At 43.0% G+C, this 13,645-nt stretch overlaps 6 protein-coding genes across 6 annotated transcripts; all 6 read right to left on the reverse strand.

The window, feature by feature from the left end:
- Window positions 1–2,113: 2,113 nt before the first annotated feature.
- LOC119306378 (putative ripening-related protein 4) lies at window positions 2,114–2,725 on the reverse strand. The gene is made up of 2 exons (XM_037582615.1): window positions 2,646–2,725; window positions 2,114–2,591 (listed from the first exon to the last, which is right to left on the reverse strand). The coding sequence occupies exons 1-2, from the start codon at window positions 2,723–2,725 to the stop codon at window positions 2,114–2,116; spliced, it is 558 nt and encodes a 185-aa protein (XP_037438512.1).
- A 1,868-nt stretch (window positions 2,726–4,593) lies between these two features.
- LOC119306908 (putative ripening-related protein 4) lies at window positions 4,594–5,205 on the reverse strand. Its single transcript, XM_037583001.1, has one exon. It carries the CDS (start codon window positions 5,203–5,205, stop codon window positions 4,594–4,596), a length of 612 nt encoding a protein of 203 aa, XP_037438898.1.
- A 1,816-nt stretch (window positions 5,206–7,021) lies between these two features.
- LOC119310296 (putative ripening-related protein 4) lies at window positions 7,022–7,586 on the reverse strand. Its single transcript, XM_037586094.1, has 2 exons — window positions 7,543–7,586; window positions 7,022–7,499 (listed from the first exon to the last, which is right to left on the reverse strand). Exons 1-2 carry the CDS (start codon window positions 7,584–7,586, stop codon window positions 7,022–7,024), a joined length of 522 nt encoding a protein of 173 aa, XP_037441991.1.
- A 541-nt stretch (window positions 7,587–8,127) lies between these two features.
- On the reverse strand, window positions 8,128–8,739 carry LOC119306379 (putative ripening-related protein 4). Its single transcript, XM_037582616.1, has one exon. The coding sequence runs from the start codon at window positions 8,737–8,739 to the stop codon at window positions 8,128–8,130; it is 612 nt and encodes a 203-aa protein (XP_037438513.1).
- A 1,250-nt stretch (window positions 8,740–9,989) lies between these two features.
- On the reverse strand, window positions 9,990–11,207 carry LOC119306847 (putative ripening-related protein 4). Its single transcript, XM_037582965.1, has 2 exons — window positions 10,672–11,207; window positions 9,990–10,104 (listed from the first exon to the last, which is right to left on the reverse strand). The coding sequence occupies exons 1-2, from the start codon at window positions 11,205–11,207 to the stop codon at window positions 9,990–9,992; spliced, it is 651 nt and encodes a 216-aa protein (XP_037438862.1).
- A 1,856-nt stretch (window positions 11,208–13,063) lies between these two features.
- Window positions 13,064–13,645, reverse strand: LOC119310297 (putative ripening-related protein 4; the record flags this gene model as incomplete). Its single annotated transcript, XM_037586095.1, has 1 exon — window positions 13,064–13,645. A coding segment is annotated over one exon (582 nt), but the record flags the coding sequence as incomplete, so codon positions are not given.

Consider the following 13,645-nt stretch of genomic DNA (forward strand, 5'->3'; position numbering starts at 1 on the left):
GGGCGAGCATCTGAATTGCGGGTAGCGGTGACCGTCTTTACAGCAGACCGAGCCGTGATCCCTATTGCAGTCTCCGGATTTGCCATGCAGGAAGCCACTGATGTGGCACCTGCCGCGAAGATGTTTGGCCTCTGTAGTAACGTTCAAGCTGCTGCCCACGGACACACAGACACCATGGATGCGAAGCTGTGACAGGAGCATCACGAGAGCAAACATAGCTAATAGCTTCCTCAAGTTGGCCATGTCTGTGAGGTACTCACGTTGCTTGCAAATCTGCAATTTATGCTTGTGCGTTTGTGAGGATATATTGGTTCATCCATGTTCTTTATATAGGGCCCAATCTCCAAGGAACATCAACTGGGTTATCTAATTCAGTCTCGTTTCTTCAGTTTTGTAACCCAAAGATGGTTGATGTTCTGCAACCTTCGGGCTTGTAACATTTGGGCATGCAACATATACTTTTGAACAACCGTCTCTTCTTTATTTTATTGAATGAACTTTTGGCATGGAGCTTCCATTAATAGCCGAGGTGCAGGCATGCGTGAACATCCGAGTGAATGACATGCATAGTGAAATAGTGTAAAGTAACTAGTTGAGACTATCTGTATCAAGAGTGATGTACGTTTCCTACTGGTATTATATCTGGGGGATTGAAGCCGCCAAGATTAATGTCTAGCTCGGTAACATCAGAATAATATACAGATAGATTGAATTGTTACAAATGTAACTCACTTGTGATTAACCTTGTATCTAATATTTCTTGTAATGTTCTATTTGGTGTTACTCAAAGCGCTTTGTAATTCCCGCAGCTACCTTCCACGCCCTTCTCCATACCAGGTGTTTTTTTGGGAGGCACCGGAAGAATCGGTTTTTGGAAAAACTCAGAAATCTCGGTATTTTACCGCCCAAAGAATTCAAACGAATTTTGAATTCTATTTTATTGGGTATAAATATAAGTATGTAACCTGTAACTCATCAAATATGGTAGAGCATCCCCCGGTGGGAAATACCCTTTAGTTTCTGGGTGTATATACACCTCACACAGAAAATAATAATGATAATAATAAGCCACAAAAGTTTGGAACTTTTTTTACAATAAATTGACTTTCTTTTGCACTAATTCAGTCTCTTTCTTTGGTTTTGCAACCAACAGATGGTTGGTGTTCTGCAACCTTCGGGCATATAACAATTGGGCGTACCACACATATTTTTAAATAGCCGCCTTCTTTGTTTCAGTGAATGAAATTTTGACATGGAGCTTCCATTAATAGTCATTTGTGAATAACTGAGTGAATGAAATTCACGGGAAGGCAGTGCAACTAACTAACTAGTTTAGACTATCCGTATGAGTGACATACGTTTCCAAATTTCTTATATTATATATGGGATGGAATCCACCAAGATTAAGGTGTAGCTCGGCAAAATCAAAATAATACACCATCGAATTAAATTATTACAAATGTAACGCACTAGAGTTTCCCTCTGCATATTCACTGGCAATTTGTTGTTTGGTGGTACTCAAAGTGCTTTTTAAGTTCACCAGCTCCATCCACATCGTTTAGGGTTCTCTTTTTTCTCAATACTGGTGTTTCTTTCCAGGAGGCGCTGAAAGAACCGATTGTAGGGACAACTCAAAAATCATCGAGTTTTACCGCTCGAATAATTCAATGTTTTTGTGTATAAATAGTAAAATATATGTCTATGACCAGCATAACATCACATATGGTAGTGTGTGTGTGTTGTGTGTGTGTGTATTCAGTCATATATGCAAGGTTTTGCTGAACTAAAAATTGATGTATTTGCCAATTTCATTTCATACTGTACCCAAACTGGGCAAATACATAAATCTCAAAAAATATTAAATCCACGTAAATAATACATATAGCACCGAAACAAGGTAAATACATAAATCAAGAAGAATATCATATACATGTGAATCGTAAATATAGCACCGAGACGGGACAAATACATAAAGTGGTGAAAATATCAAATACAAGCGAGTGGTGGCTTATTTTAATTAGCAACAACTCCACCACCAAGAGAACAACGCACACATCTACGCTTCCGCATGTCTGCGTGTACATAGCTTAATGCAAGGTCTTCATGGCAACGCTCACACATCAGACCAAGTGATCTTGAACACTCCAATCTCCTCCTTGAGCCCCAGCGCCTTCCACACGGCCGGTGACGCGTCTACGTCATTGTATGGGCACGGTGGCTCGAAGTTGTGCTCAGTGTCGCAGCCGTACACCGAGTCGCACTCGTCGACGACCTGGGCCAACACGGCACGCCCGTTCCCGTTGATGCGGATCATCTTGTTGCACCTGCGCTTGCCATCCAGGTGCAACCACCCCGTTGATAGCGCCACCACCAGCTCGGTGTCCTTGTGGAAGCGATTGTCGCAGAATGATTTGCCGCCGCCGTCTCCACCTCGTGCGAAGCTGTTCAGAGTTAGGATCGCTGGCGTGTCGGCCGACACCGGGGGCGAGCACCTGAATTGCGGGTAGCGGTGACCGTCTTTACAGCAGACCAAGCCGTGATCCCTATTGCAGTCTCCGGATTTGCCATGCAGGAAGCCACTGATGTGGCACCTGCCGCGAAGATGTTTGGCCTCTGTAGTAACGTTCAAGCTGCTGCCCACGGACACAGAGACACCATGGACGCGAAGCTGTGACAGGAGCATCACGAGAGCAAACATAGCTAATAGCTTCCTCAAGTTGGCCATGTCTGTGAGGTACTCACGTTGCATGCAAATCTGCAATTTGTGCTTGTGCGTTTGTGAGGATATATTGGTTCATCTTGTTCTTTATATAGGGCCCAAGCCCCAAGGAACATCAACTAGGTTATCTAATTCAGTCTCGTTTCTCCGGTTTTGTAACCCAAAGATGGTTGATGTTCTGCAACCTTCGGGCTTGTAACATTTGGGCGTGCAACATATACTTTTGAACAACCGTCTCTTCTTTATTTTATTGAATGAACTTTTGGCATGGAGCTTCCATTAATAGCCGAGGTGGAGGCATGCGTGAACATCCGAGTGAATGACATGCATAGTGAAGTAGTGTAAAGTAACTAGTTGAGACTATCTGTATCAAGAGTGATGTACGTTTACTACTGGTATTATATCTGGGGGATGGAAGCCGCCAAGATTAAGGTCTAGCTCGGTAACATCAGAATAATATAAAGATAGATTGAATTGTTACAAATGTAACTCACTTGTGATTAACCTTGTATCTAATATTTCTTGTAATGTTCTATTTGGTGTTACTCAAAGCGCTTTGTAATTCCCGCAGCTACCTTCCACGCCCTTCTCCATACCAGGTGTTTTTTTGGGCGGCACCGGAAGAATCGGTTTTTGGAAAAACTCAGAAATCTCGGTAATTTACCGCCCAAAGAATTCAAATGAATTTTGAATTCTATTTTATTGGGTATAAATATAAGTATGTAACCTGTAACTCATCAAATATAGTAGAGCATCCCCCGGTGGGAAATACCCTTTAGTTTCTGGGTGTATATACATCTCACACAGAAAATAATAATGATAATAATAAGCCACAAAACTTTGGAACTTTTTTTACAATAAATTTGACTTTCTTTTGCACTAATTCAGTCTCTTTCTTTGGTTTTGCAACCAACAGATGGTTGGTGTTCTGCAACCTTCGGGCATAGAACAATTGGGCGTGCCACACATATTTTTAAATAGCCGCCTGCTTTGTTTCAGTGAATGGAATTTTGACATGGAGCTTCCATTAATAGTCATTTGTGAATAACTGAGTGAATGAAATTCACGGGAAGGCAGTGCAACTAACTAACTAGTTTAGACTATCCGTATGAGTGACATACGTTTCCAAATTTCTTATATTATATATGGGATGGAATCCACCAAGATTAAGGTGTAGCTCGGCAACATCAAAGTAATACACCACAGGATTAAATTATTACAAATGTAACGCACTAGAGTTTCCCTCTGTATATTCACTGGCAATTTGTTGTTTGGTGGTATTCAAAGTGCTTTTTAATATCACCAGCTCCATACACATCGTTTAGGGTTCTCTTTTTTCTCAATACTGGTGTTTCTTTCCAGGAGGCGCTGAAAGAACCGATTGTAGGGACAACTCAAAAATCATCGAGTTTTACCGCCCGAATAATTCAATGTTTTTGTGTATAAATAGTAAAATATATGTCTATGACCAGCATAACATCACATATGGTAGTGTGTGTGTGTTGTGTGTGTGTACTCAGTCATATATGCAAGGTCTTGCTGAACTAAAAATTGATGTATTTGCCAATTTCATTTCATACTATACCCAAACTGGGCAAATACATAAAACTCAAAAAATATTAAATCCACGTAAATAATACATATAGCACCGAAACAAGGTAAATATATAAATCAAGAAAAATATCATATACATGTGAATCGTAAATATAGCACCGAGACGGGACAAATACATAAAGTTGTGAAAATATCAAATAGAAGCGAGTGGTGGCTTATTTTAATTAGCAACAACTCCACCACCAAGAGAACAACGCACACATCTACGCTTCCGCATGTCTGCGTGTACATAGCTTAATGCAAGGTCTTCATGGCATCGCTCACACATCAGACCAAGTGATTTTGAACACTCCAATCTCCTCCTTGAGCCCCAGCGCCTTCCACACGGCCGGTGACGCGTCTACGTCATTGTATGGGCACGGTGGCTCGAAGTTGTGCTCGGCGTCGCAGCCGTACACCGAGTCGCACTCGTTGACGACCTTGGCCAACACGGCACGCCCGTTCCCGTTGATGCGGATCATCTTGTTGCTCCTGCGCTTGCCGTCCAGGCGCAACCACCCCGTTGACAGCGCCACCACCAGCTCGGTGTCCTTGTGGAAGCGATTGTCGCAGAACGATTTGCCGCCGCCGTCTCCACCTCGTGCGAAGCTGTTCAGAGTTAGGATCGCTGGCGTGTCAGCCGACACCTGGGGCGAGCACATGAATTGCAGGTAGCGGTGACCGTCTTTACAGCAGACCGAGCCGTGATCCCTGTTGCAGTCACCGAATTTGCCATGCGAGAAGCCACTGATGTGGCACCTGCCGCGAAGATGTTTGGCCTCTGTAGTAACGTTTGCGTTGCTGCTCATGGACACGGAGACACCTTGGACGCGAAGCTGTGACAGGAGCATCACAAGAGCAAACATAGCTAATAGCTTCTTGAAGTTAGCCATGTCTGTGAGGTACTCACGTTGCTTGCAAATCTGCAATTTGTGATTGTGCATTTGTGTGGATATATTGGTTGATCCATGTTCTTTATATAGGGCCCAAGCACCAAGAAACATCAACTGGGTTATCTAATTCAGTCTCGTTTCTTCGGTTTTGTAACCCAGAGATGGTTGATGTTCTCCAACCTTCGGTCTTGTAACATTTGGGTGTGCAACATATACTTTTAAACAACCGTCTCTTCTTTATTTTATTGAATGAACTTTTGGCACGGAGCTTCCACTAATAGCCAAGGTGGAGGCATTCGTGAACATCCGAGTGAATGACATGCATAGTGAAGTAGTGTAAAGTAACTAGTTGAAACTATCTGTATCAAGAGTGATGTACGTTTCCTACTTGTATTATATCTGGGGATGGAAGCCGCCAAGATAAAGGTCTAGCTCGGTAACATCAGAATAACATAAAGATAGATTGAATTGTTACAAATGTAACTCACTTGTGATTAACCTTGTATCTAATTTTTCTCTTAATGTTCTATTTGGTGTTACTCAAAGCGCTTTGTAATTCCAGCAGCTACCTTCCACGCCCTTCTCTATACCAGGTATTTTTTTGGGAGGCACCGAAAGAATCGGTTTTTGGAAAAACTCATAAGTCTCAGTATTTTACCTCCCAAAGAATTCAACTGAATTTTGAATTCTATTTTATTGGGTATAAATATAAGTATGTAACCTGTAAATCATCAAATATGGTAGAGCATGCCCTGGTGGGAAATACCCTTTAGTTCCTGGGTGTATATACACCTCACGTAGAAAATAATAATGATAATAATAAGTCACAAAAGTTTGGAACCTTTTTACAATAAATTTGACTTTCTTTTGCTCTAATGCAGTCTCTTTCTTTTGTTTTGCAACCAACAGATGGTTGGTGTTCTGCAACCTTCGGGCTTATAACAATTGGGTGTGCGACAAATATTTTTAAACAACCGCCTCCATTAATAGTCATTTGTGAATAACAGAGTGAATGAAATTCACATGAAGGCAGTGCAACTAACTAACTAGTTTAGACTATCCGTATGAGTGACATACGTTTGCAAATTTCTTATATTATATACGGGATGGAATCCACCAAGATTAAGGTGTAGCTCGGCAACATCAAAGTAATACACCACAGGATTAAATTATTACAAATGAAACGCACTAGAGTTTCCCTCTGTATATTCACTGGCAATTTGTTGTTTCATGGTACTCAAAGGGCTTTTCAATTTCACCAGCTCCATCCAGATCGTTTAGGGTTCCCTTTTTTCTCAATACTGGTGTTTCTTTCCAGGAGGCGCTGAAAGAACCGATTGTAGGGACAACTCAAAAATCATCGAGTTTTACCGCCCGAATAATTCAATGTTTTTGTGTATAAATAGTAAAATATATATCTATGACCAGCATAACATCACATCTGGTAGTGCGTGTGTACTCAGTCATATATGCAAGGTCTTGCTGAACTGAAAGTTGATGTATTTGCCAATTTCATTTCATACTATACCCAAACTGGGAAATACATCAATCTCAAAAAATATTAAATCCACATAAATAATACATATAGCACCGAAACAACGTAAATACATAAATCAAGAAAAATATCATATACATGTGAATCGTAAATATAGCACCGAGACGGGACAAATACATAAAGTTGTGAAAATATCAAATACAATCGAGTGGTGGCTTATTTTAATTAGCAGCAACTCCACCACCAAGAGAAAAACGCACACATCTACGCTTCCGCATGTCTGCATGTACATAGCTTAATACAAGGTCTTCATGGCATCGCTCACACATCAGACCAAGTGATCTTGAACACTCCAATCTCCTCCTTGAGCCCCAGCGCCTTCCACACGGCCGGTGACGCGTCTACGTTATTGTATGGGCACGGTGGCTCGAAGTTGTGCTCGGCGTCGCAGCCGTACAGCGAGTCGCACTCGTCGACGACCTTGGCCAGCACGGCACGCCCGTTCCCGTTGATGCGGATAATCTTGTTGCACCTGCGCTTGCCGTCCAGGCGCAACCACCCCGTTGACAGCGCCACCACCAGCTCGGTGTCCTTGTGGAAGCGGTTGTCGCAGAACGATTTGCCGCCGCTGTCTCCACCTCGTGCGAAGCTGTTCAGAGTTAGGATCGCCGGCGTGTCGGCCGATACCGGGGGCGAGCACCTGAATTGCGGGTAGCGGTGACCGTCTTTACAGCAGACCGAGCCGTGATCCCTGTTGCAGTCACCGGATTTGCCATGCAGGAAGCCACTGATGTGGCACCTGCCACGAAGATGTTTGGCCTCTGTAGTAACGTTCGCGCTACTGCTCACGGACACTGTTTCGTGATTTCACCAGCTCCATCCACATCGTTTAGGGTTCTCTTTTTTCTCAATACTGGTGTTTCTTTCCAGGAGGCGCTGAAAGAACCGATTGTAGGGACAACTCAAAAATCATCGAGTTTTACCGCCCGAATAATTCAATGTTTTTGTGTATAAATAGTAAAATATATATCTATGACCAGGATAACATCACATATGGTAGTGCGTGTGTACTCAGTCATATATGCAAGGTCTTGCTGAACTAAAAATTGATGTATTTGCCAATTTCAATTCATACTGTACCCAAACTAGGAAATACATAAATCTCAATAAATATTAAATCCACATAAATAATACATATAGCACCGAAACAACGTAAATACATAAATCAAGAAAAATATCATATACATGTGAATCGAAATATAGCACCGAGACGGGACAAATACATAAAGTTGTGAAAATATCAAATACAAGCGAGTGGTGGCTTATTTTAATTAGCAGCAACCCCACCACCAAGAGAACAACACACACATCTACGCTTCCGCATGTCTGCGTGTACATAGCTTAATGCAAGGTTTTCATGGCATCGCTTACACATCAGACCAAGTGATCTTGAACACTCCAATCTCCTCCTTGAGCCCCAGCGCCTTCCACACGGCCGGTGACGCATCTACGTCATTGTATGGGCACGGTGGCTCGAAGTTGTGCTCGGCGTCGCAGCCGTACACCGAGTCGCATTCGTCGACGACCTTGGCCAGCACGGCACGCCCGTTCCCGTTGATGCGGATCATCTTGTTGCACCTGCGCTTGCCATCCAGGCGCAACCACCCCGTTGACAGCGCCACCACCAGCTCGGTGTCCTTGTGGAAGCGGTTGTCGCAGAATGATTTGCCGCCGCCGTCTCCACCTCGTGCGAAGCTGTTCAGAGTTAGGATCGCCGGCGTGTCGGCCGACACCGGGGGCGAGCACCTGAATTGCGGGTAGCGGTGACCGTCTTTACAGCAGACCGAGCCGTGATCCCTGTTGCAGTCACCGGATTTGCCATGCAGGAAGCCACTGATGTGGCACCTTCCACGAAGATGTTTGGCCTCTGTAGTAACGTTCGCGCTGCTGCTCACGGACACGGAGACACCATGGACGCGAAGCTGTGACAGGAGCATCACAAGAGCATACATAGCTAATAGCTTCTTCAAGTTAGCCATGTTTGTGAGGTACTCACGTTGCTTGCAAATCTGCAATTTGTGATTGTGCATTTGTGTGGATATATTGGTTGATCCTTGTTCTTTATATAGGGCCCAAGCCCCAAGGAACATCAACTGGGTTATCTAATTCAGTCTCGTTTCTTCGGTTTTGCAACCCAGAGATGGTTGATGTTCTGCAACCTTTGGGCTTGTAACATTTGGGCGTGCAACATATACTTTTAAACAACCGTCTCTTCTTTATTTTATCGAATGAGCTTTTGGCACGGAGCTTCCACTAATAGCCGAGGTGGAGGCATTCGTGAACATCCGAGTGAATGACATGCATAGTGAAGTAGTGTAAAGTAACTAGTTGAGACTATCTGTATCAAGAGTGAGGTACGTTTCCTACTTGTATTATATCTGGGGGATGGAAGCCGTCAAGATTAAGGTCTAGCTCGGTAACATCAGAATAACATAAAGATAGATTGAGTTGTTACAAATGTAACTCACTTGTGATTAACCTTGTATCTAATTTTTCTCTTAATGTTCTATTTGGTGTTACTCAAAGCGCTTTGTAATTCCAGCAGCTACCTTCCACGCCCTTCTCTATACCAGGTATTTTTATTGGGAGGCACCGGAAGAATCGCTTTTTGGGAAAACTCATAAATCTCGGTATTTTACCTCCCAAAGAATTCAATTGAATTTTGAATTCTATTTTATTGGGTATAAATATAAGTATGTAACCTGTAAATCATCAAATATGGTAGAGCATACCCTGGTGGGAAATACCCTTTAGTTCCTGGGTGTATATACACCTCACATAGAAAGTATAAATGATAATAATAAGTCACAAAAGTTTGGAACTTTTTTTTACAATAAATTTGACTTTCTTTTGCTCTAATTCAGTCTCTTTCTTTGGTTTTGCAACCAACAGATGGTTGGTGTTCTGCAACCTTCGCGCTTATAACAATTGGGCGTGCAACAAATATTTTTAAACAGCCGCCTTCTTTGTTTCAGTGAATGGAAATTTGGCATGGAGCTTCCATTAATAGTCATTTGTGAATAACCGAGTGAATGAAATTCACGTGAAGGCAGTGCAACTAACTAACTAGGTTACACTATCCGTATGAGTGACATATGTTTGCAAATTTCTTATATTATGTATGGGATGGAATCCGCCAAGATTAAAATGTAGCTCGGCAACATCAAAGTAATACACCACTGGATTAAATTATTACAAATGTAACGCACTAGAGTTTCCCTCTGTATATTCACTGGCAATTTGTTGTTTCGTGGTACTCAAAGCGCTTTTTAATTTCACCAGCTCCATCCACATCGTTTAGGGTTCTCTTTTTTCTCAATACTGGTGTATCTTTCCAGGAGGCGCTGAAAGAACCGATTGTAGGGACAACTCAAAAATCATCGAGTTTTACCGCCCGAATAATTCAATGTTTTTGTGTATAAATAGTAAAATAGATATCTATGACCAACATAACATCACATATGGTAGTGCGTGTGTACTCAGTCATATATGCAAGGTCTTGCTGAACTAAAAATTGATGTATTTGCCAATTTCATTTCATACTGTACCCAAACTGGGAAATACATAAATCTCAAAAATATTAAATCCACATAAATAATACATATAGCACCGAAACAACGTAAATACATAAATAAACAAAAATATCATATACATGTGAATCGTAAATATAGCACCGAGACGGGACAAATAAATAAAGTTGTGAAAATATCAAATACAAGCGAGTGGTGGCTTATTTTAATTAGCAGCAACTCGACCACCAAGAGAACAACGCACACATCTACGTTTCCGCATGTCTGCGTGTACATAGCTTAATGCAAGGTTTTCATGGCATCGCTCACACATCAGACCAAGTGATCTTGAACACTCCAATCTCCTCCTTGAGCCCCAGCGCCCTCCACACGGCAGGTGACGCGTCTACGTCATTGTATGGGCACGGTGGCTCGAAGTTGTGCTCGGCGTCGCAGCCGTACACCGAGTCGCACTCGTCTACGACCTTGGCCAACACGGCACGCCCGTTCCCGTTGATGCGGATCATCTTGTTGCACTTGCGCTTGCCGTCTAGGCGCAACCACCCCGTTGACAGCGCCACCACCAGCTCGGTGTCCTTGTGGAAGCGGTTATCGCAGAACGATTTGCCGCCGCCGTCTCCACCTCGTGCGAAGCTGTTCAGAGTTAGGATCGCCGGCGCGTCGGCCGACACCGGGGGCGAGCACCTGAATTGCGGGTAGTGGTGACCGTCTTTACAGCACACCGAGCCGTGATCCCTGTTGTAGTCACCGGATTTGCCATGCAGGAAGCCACTGATGTGGCACCTTCCACGAAGATGTTTGGCCTCTGTAGTAACGTTCGCGCTGCTGCTCACGGACACGGAGACACCATGGACGCGAAGCTGTGACAAGATCATCATAAGAGGAAACATAGCTAATAACTTCTTCAAGTTAGCCATGTCTGTGAGGTACTCACGTTGCTTGCAAATCTGCAATTTGTGATTGTGCATTTGTGTGGATATATTGGTTGATCCATGTTCTTTATATATTGGCCCAAGCCCCAAGGAACATCAACTGGGTTATCTAATTCAGTCTCGTTTCTTCGGTTTTGTAACCCAGAGATGGTTGATGTTCTGCAACCTTCGGGCTTTTAACATTTGGGCGTGCAACATATACTTTTAAACAACCGTCTCTTCTTTATTTTATTGAATGAACTTTTGGCACGGAGCTTCCACTAATAGCCGAGGTGGAGGCATTCGTGAACATCCGAGTGAATGACATGCATAGTGAAGTAGTGTAAAGTAACTAGTTGAGACTATCTGTATCAAGAGTGATGCACGTTTCCTACTTGTATTATATCTGGGGGATGGAAGCCGCCAAGATTAAGGTCTAGCTCGGTAACATCAGAATAACATAAAGATAGATTGAATTGTTACACATGTAACTCACTTGTGATTAACCTTGTATCTAATTTTTCTCTTAATGTTCTATTTGGTGTTACTCAAAGCGCTTTGTAATTCCAGCAGCTACCTTCCACGCCCTTCTCCATACCAGGTATTTTTTTGGGAGGCACCGGAAGAATCGGTTTTTGGAAAAACTCATAAATCTCGGTATTTTACCTCCCAAAGAATTCAATTGAATTTTAAATTCTATTTTATTGCGTATAAATATAACTATGTAACCTGTAAATCATCAAATATGCTAGAGCATGCCCTGGTGGGAAATACCCTTTAGTTCCTGGGTGTATATACACCTCACGTAGAAAATAATAATGATAATAATAAGTCACAAAACTTTGGAACTTTTTTTACAATAAATTTGACTTTCTTTTGCTCTAATTCAGTCTCTTTCTTTTGTTTTGCAACCAACAGATTGTTGGTGTTCTGCAACCTTCGGGCATATAACAATTGGGCGTGCGACAAATATTTTTAAACAGCCGCCTTCTTTGTTTCAGTGAATGGAATTTTGGCATGGAGCTTCCATTAATAGTCATTTGTGAATAACCGAGTGAATAAAATTCACGGGAAGGCAGTGCAACTAACTAACTAGTTTTGACTATCCGTATGAGTGACATACATTTGCAAATTTCTTATATTATATATGGGATGGAATCCGCCAAGATTAAAATGTAGCTCGGCAACATCAAAGTAATACACCACTGGATTAAATTATTACAAATGTAACGCACTAGAGTTTCCCTCTGTATATTCACTGGCAATTTGTTGTTTCGTGGTACTCAAAGCACTTTTTAATTTCACCAGCTCCATCCACATCGTTTAGGGTTCTCTTTTTTCTCAATACTGGTGTTTCTTTCCAGGAGGCGCTGAAAGAACCGATTGTAGGGACAACTCAAAAATCATCGAGTTTTACTGGCCGAATAATTCAATGTTTTTGTGTATAAATAGTAAAATAGATATCTATGACCAGCATAACATCACATATGGTAGTGCGTGTGTACTCAGTCATATATGCAAGGTCTTGCTGAACTAAAAATTGATGTATTTGCCAATTTCATTTAATACTGTACCCAAACTGGGAAATACATAAATATCAAAAAATATTAAATCCACATAAATAATACATCTAGCACCGAAACAACGTAAATACATAAGTCAACAAAAATATCATATACATGTGAATCGTAAATATAGCACCGAGACGGGACAAATACATAAAGTTGTGAAAATATCAAATACAAGCGAGTGGTGGCTTATTTTAATTAGCAGCAACTCCACCACCAAGAGAACAACGCACACATCTACGTTTCCGCATGTCTGCGTGTACATAGCTTAATGCAAGGTTTTCATGGCATCGCTCACACATCAGACCAAGTGATCTTGAACACTCCAATCTCCTCCTTGAGCCCCAGCGCCTTCCACACGGCCGGTGACGCGTCTACGTCATTGTATGGGCACGGTGGCTCGAAGTTGTGCTCGGCGTCGCAGCCGTACACCGAGTCGCACTCGTCGACGACCTTGGCCAGCACGGCACGCCCGTTCCCGTTGATGCGGATCATCTTGTTGCACCTGCGCTTGCCGTCCAGGCGCAACCACCCCGTTGACAGCGCCACCACCAGCTCGGTGTCCTTGTGGAAGCGGTTGTCGCAGAACGATTTGCCGCCGCCGTCTCCACCTTGTGCGAAGCTGTTCAGAGTTAGGATCGCTGGCGTGTCGGCCGACACCGGGGGCGAGCACCTGAATTGCGGGTAGCGGTGACCGTCTTTACAGCAGACCGAGCCGTGATCCCTGTTGCAGTCACCGGCTTTGCCATGCAGGAAGCCACTGATGTGGCACCTTCCGTGAAGATGTTTGGCCTCTGTAGTAACGTTCGCGCTGCTGCTCACGGACACGGAGACACCATGGACGCGAAGCTGTGACAGGAGCATCACAAGAGCAAA

This window comes from Triticum dicoccoides, chromosome 5B (genome assembly GCF_002162155.2).
Source record: "Triticum dicoccoides isolate Atlit2015 ecotype Zavitan chromosome 5B, WEW_v2.0, whole genome shotgun sequence".
NCBI lineage: Eukaryota > Viridiplantae > Streptophyta > Magnoliopsida > Poales > Poaceae > Triticum > Triticum dicoccoides.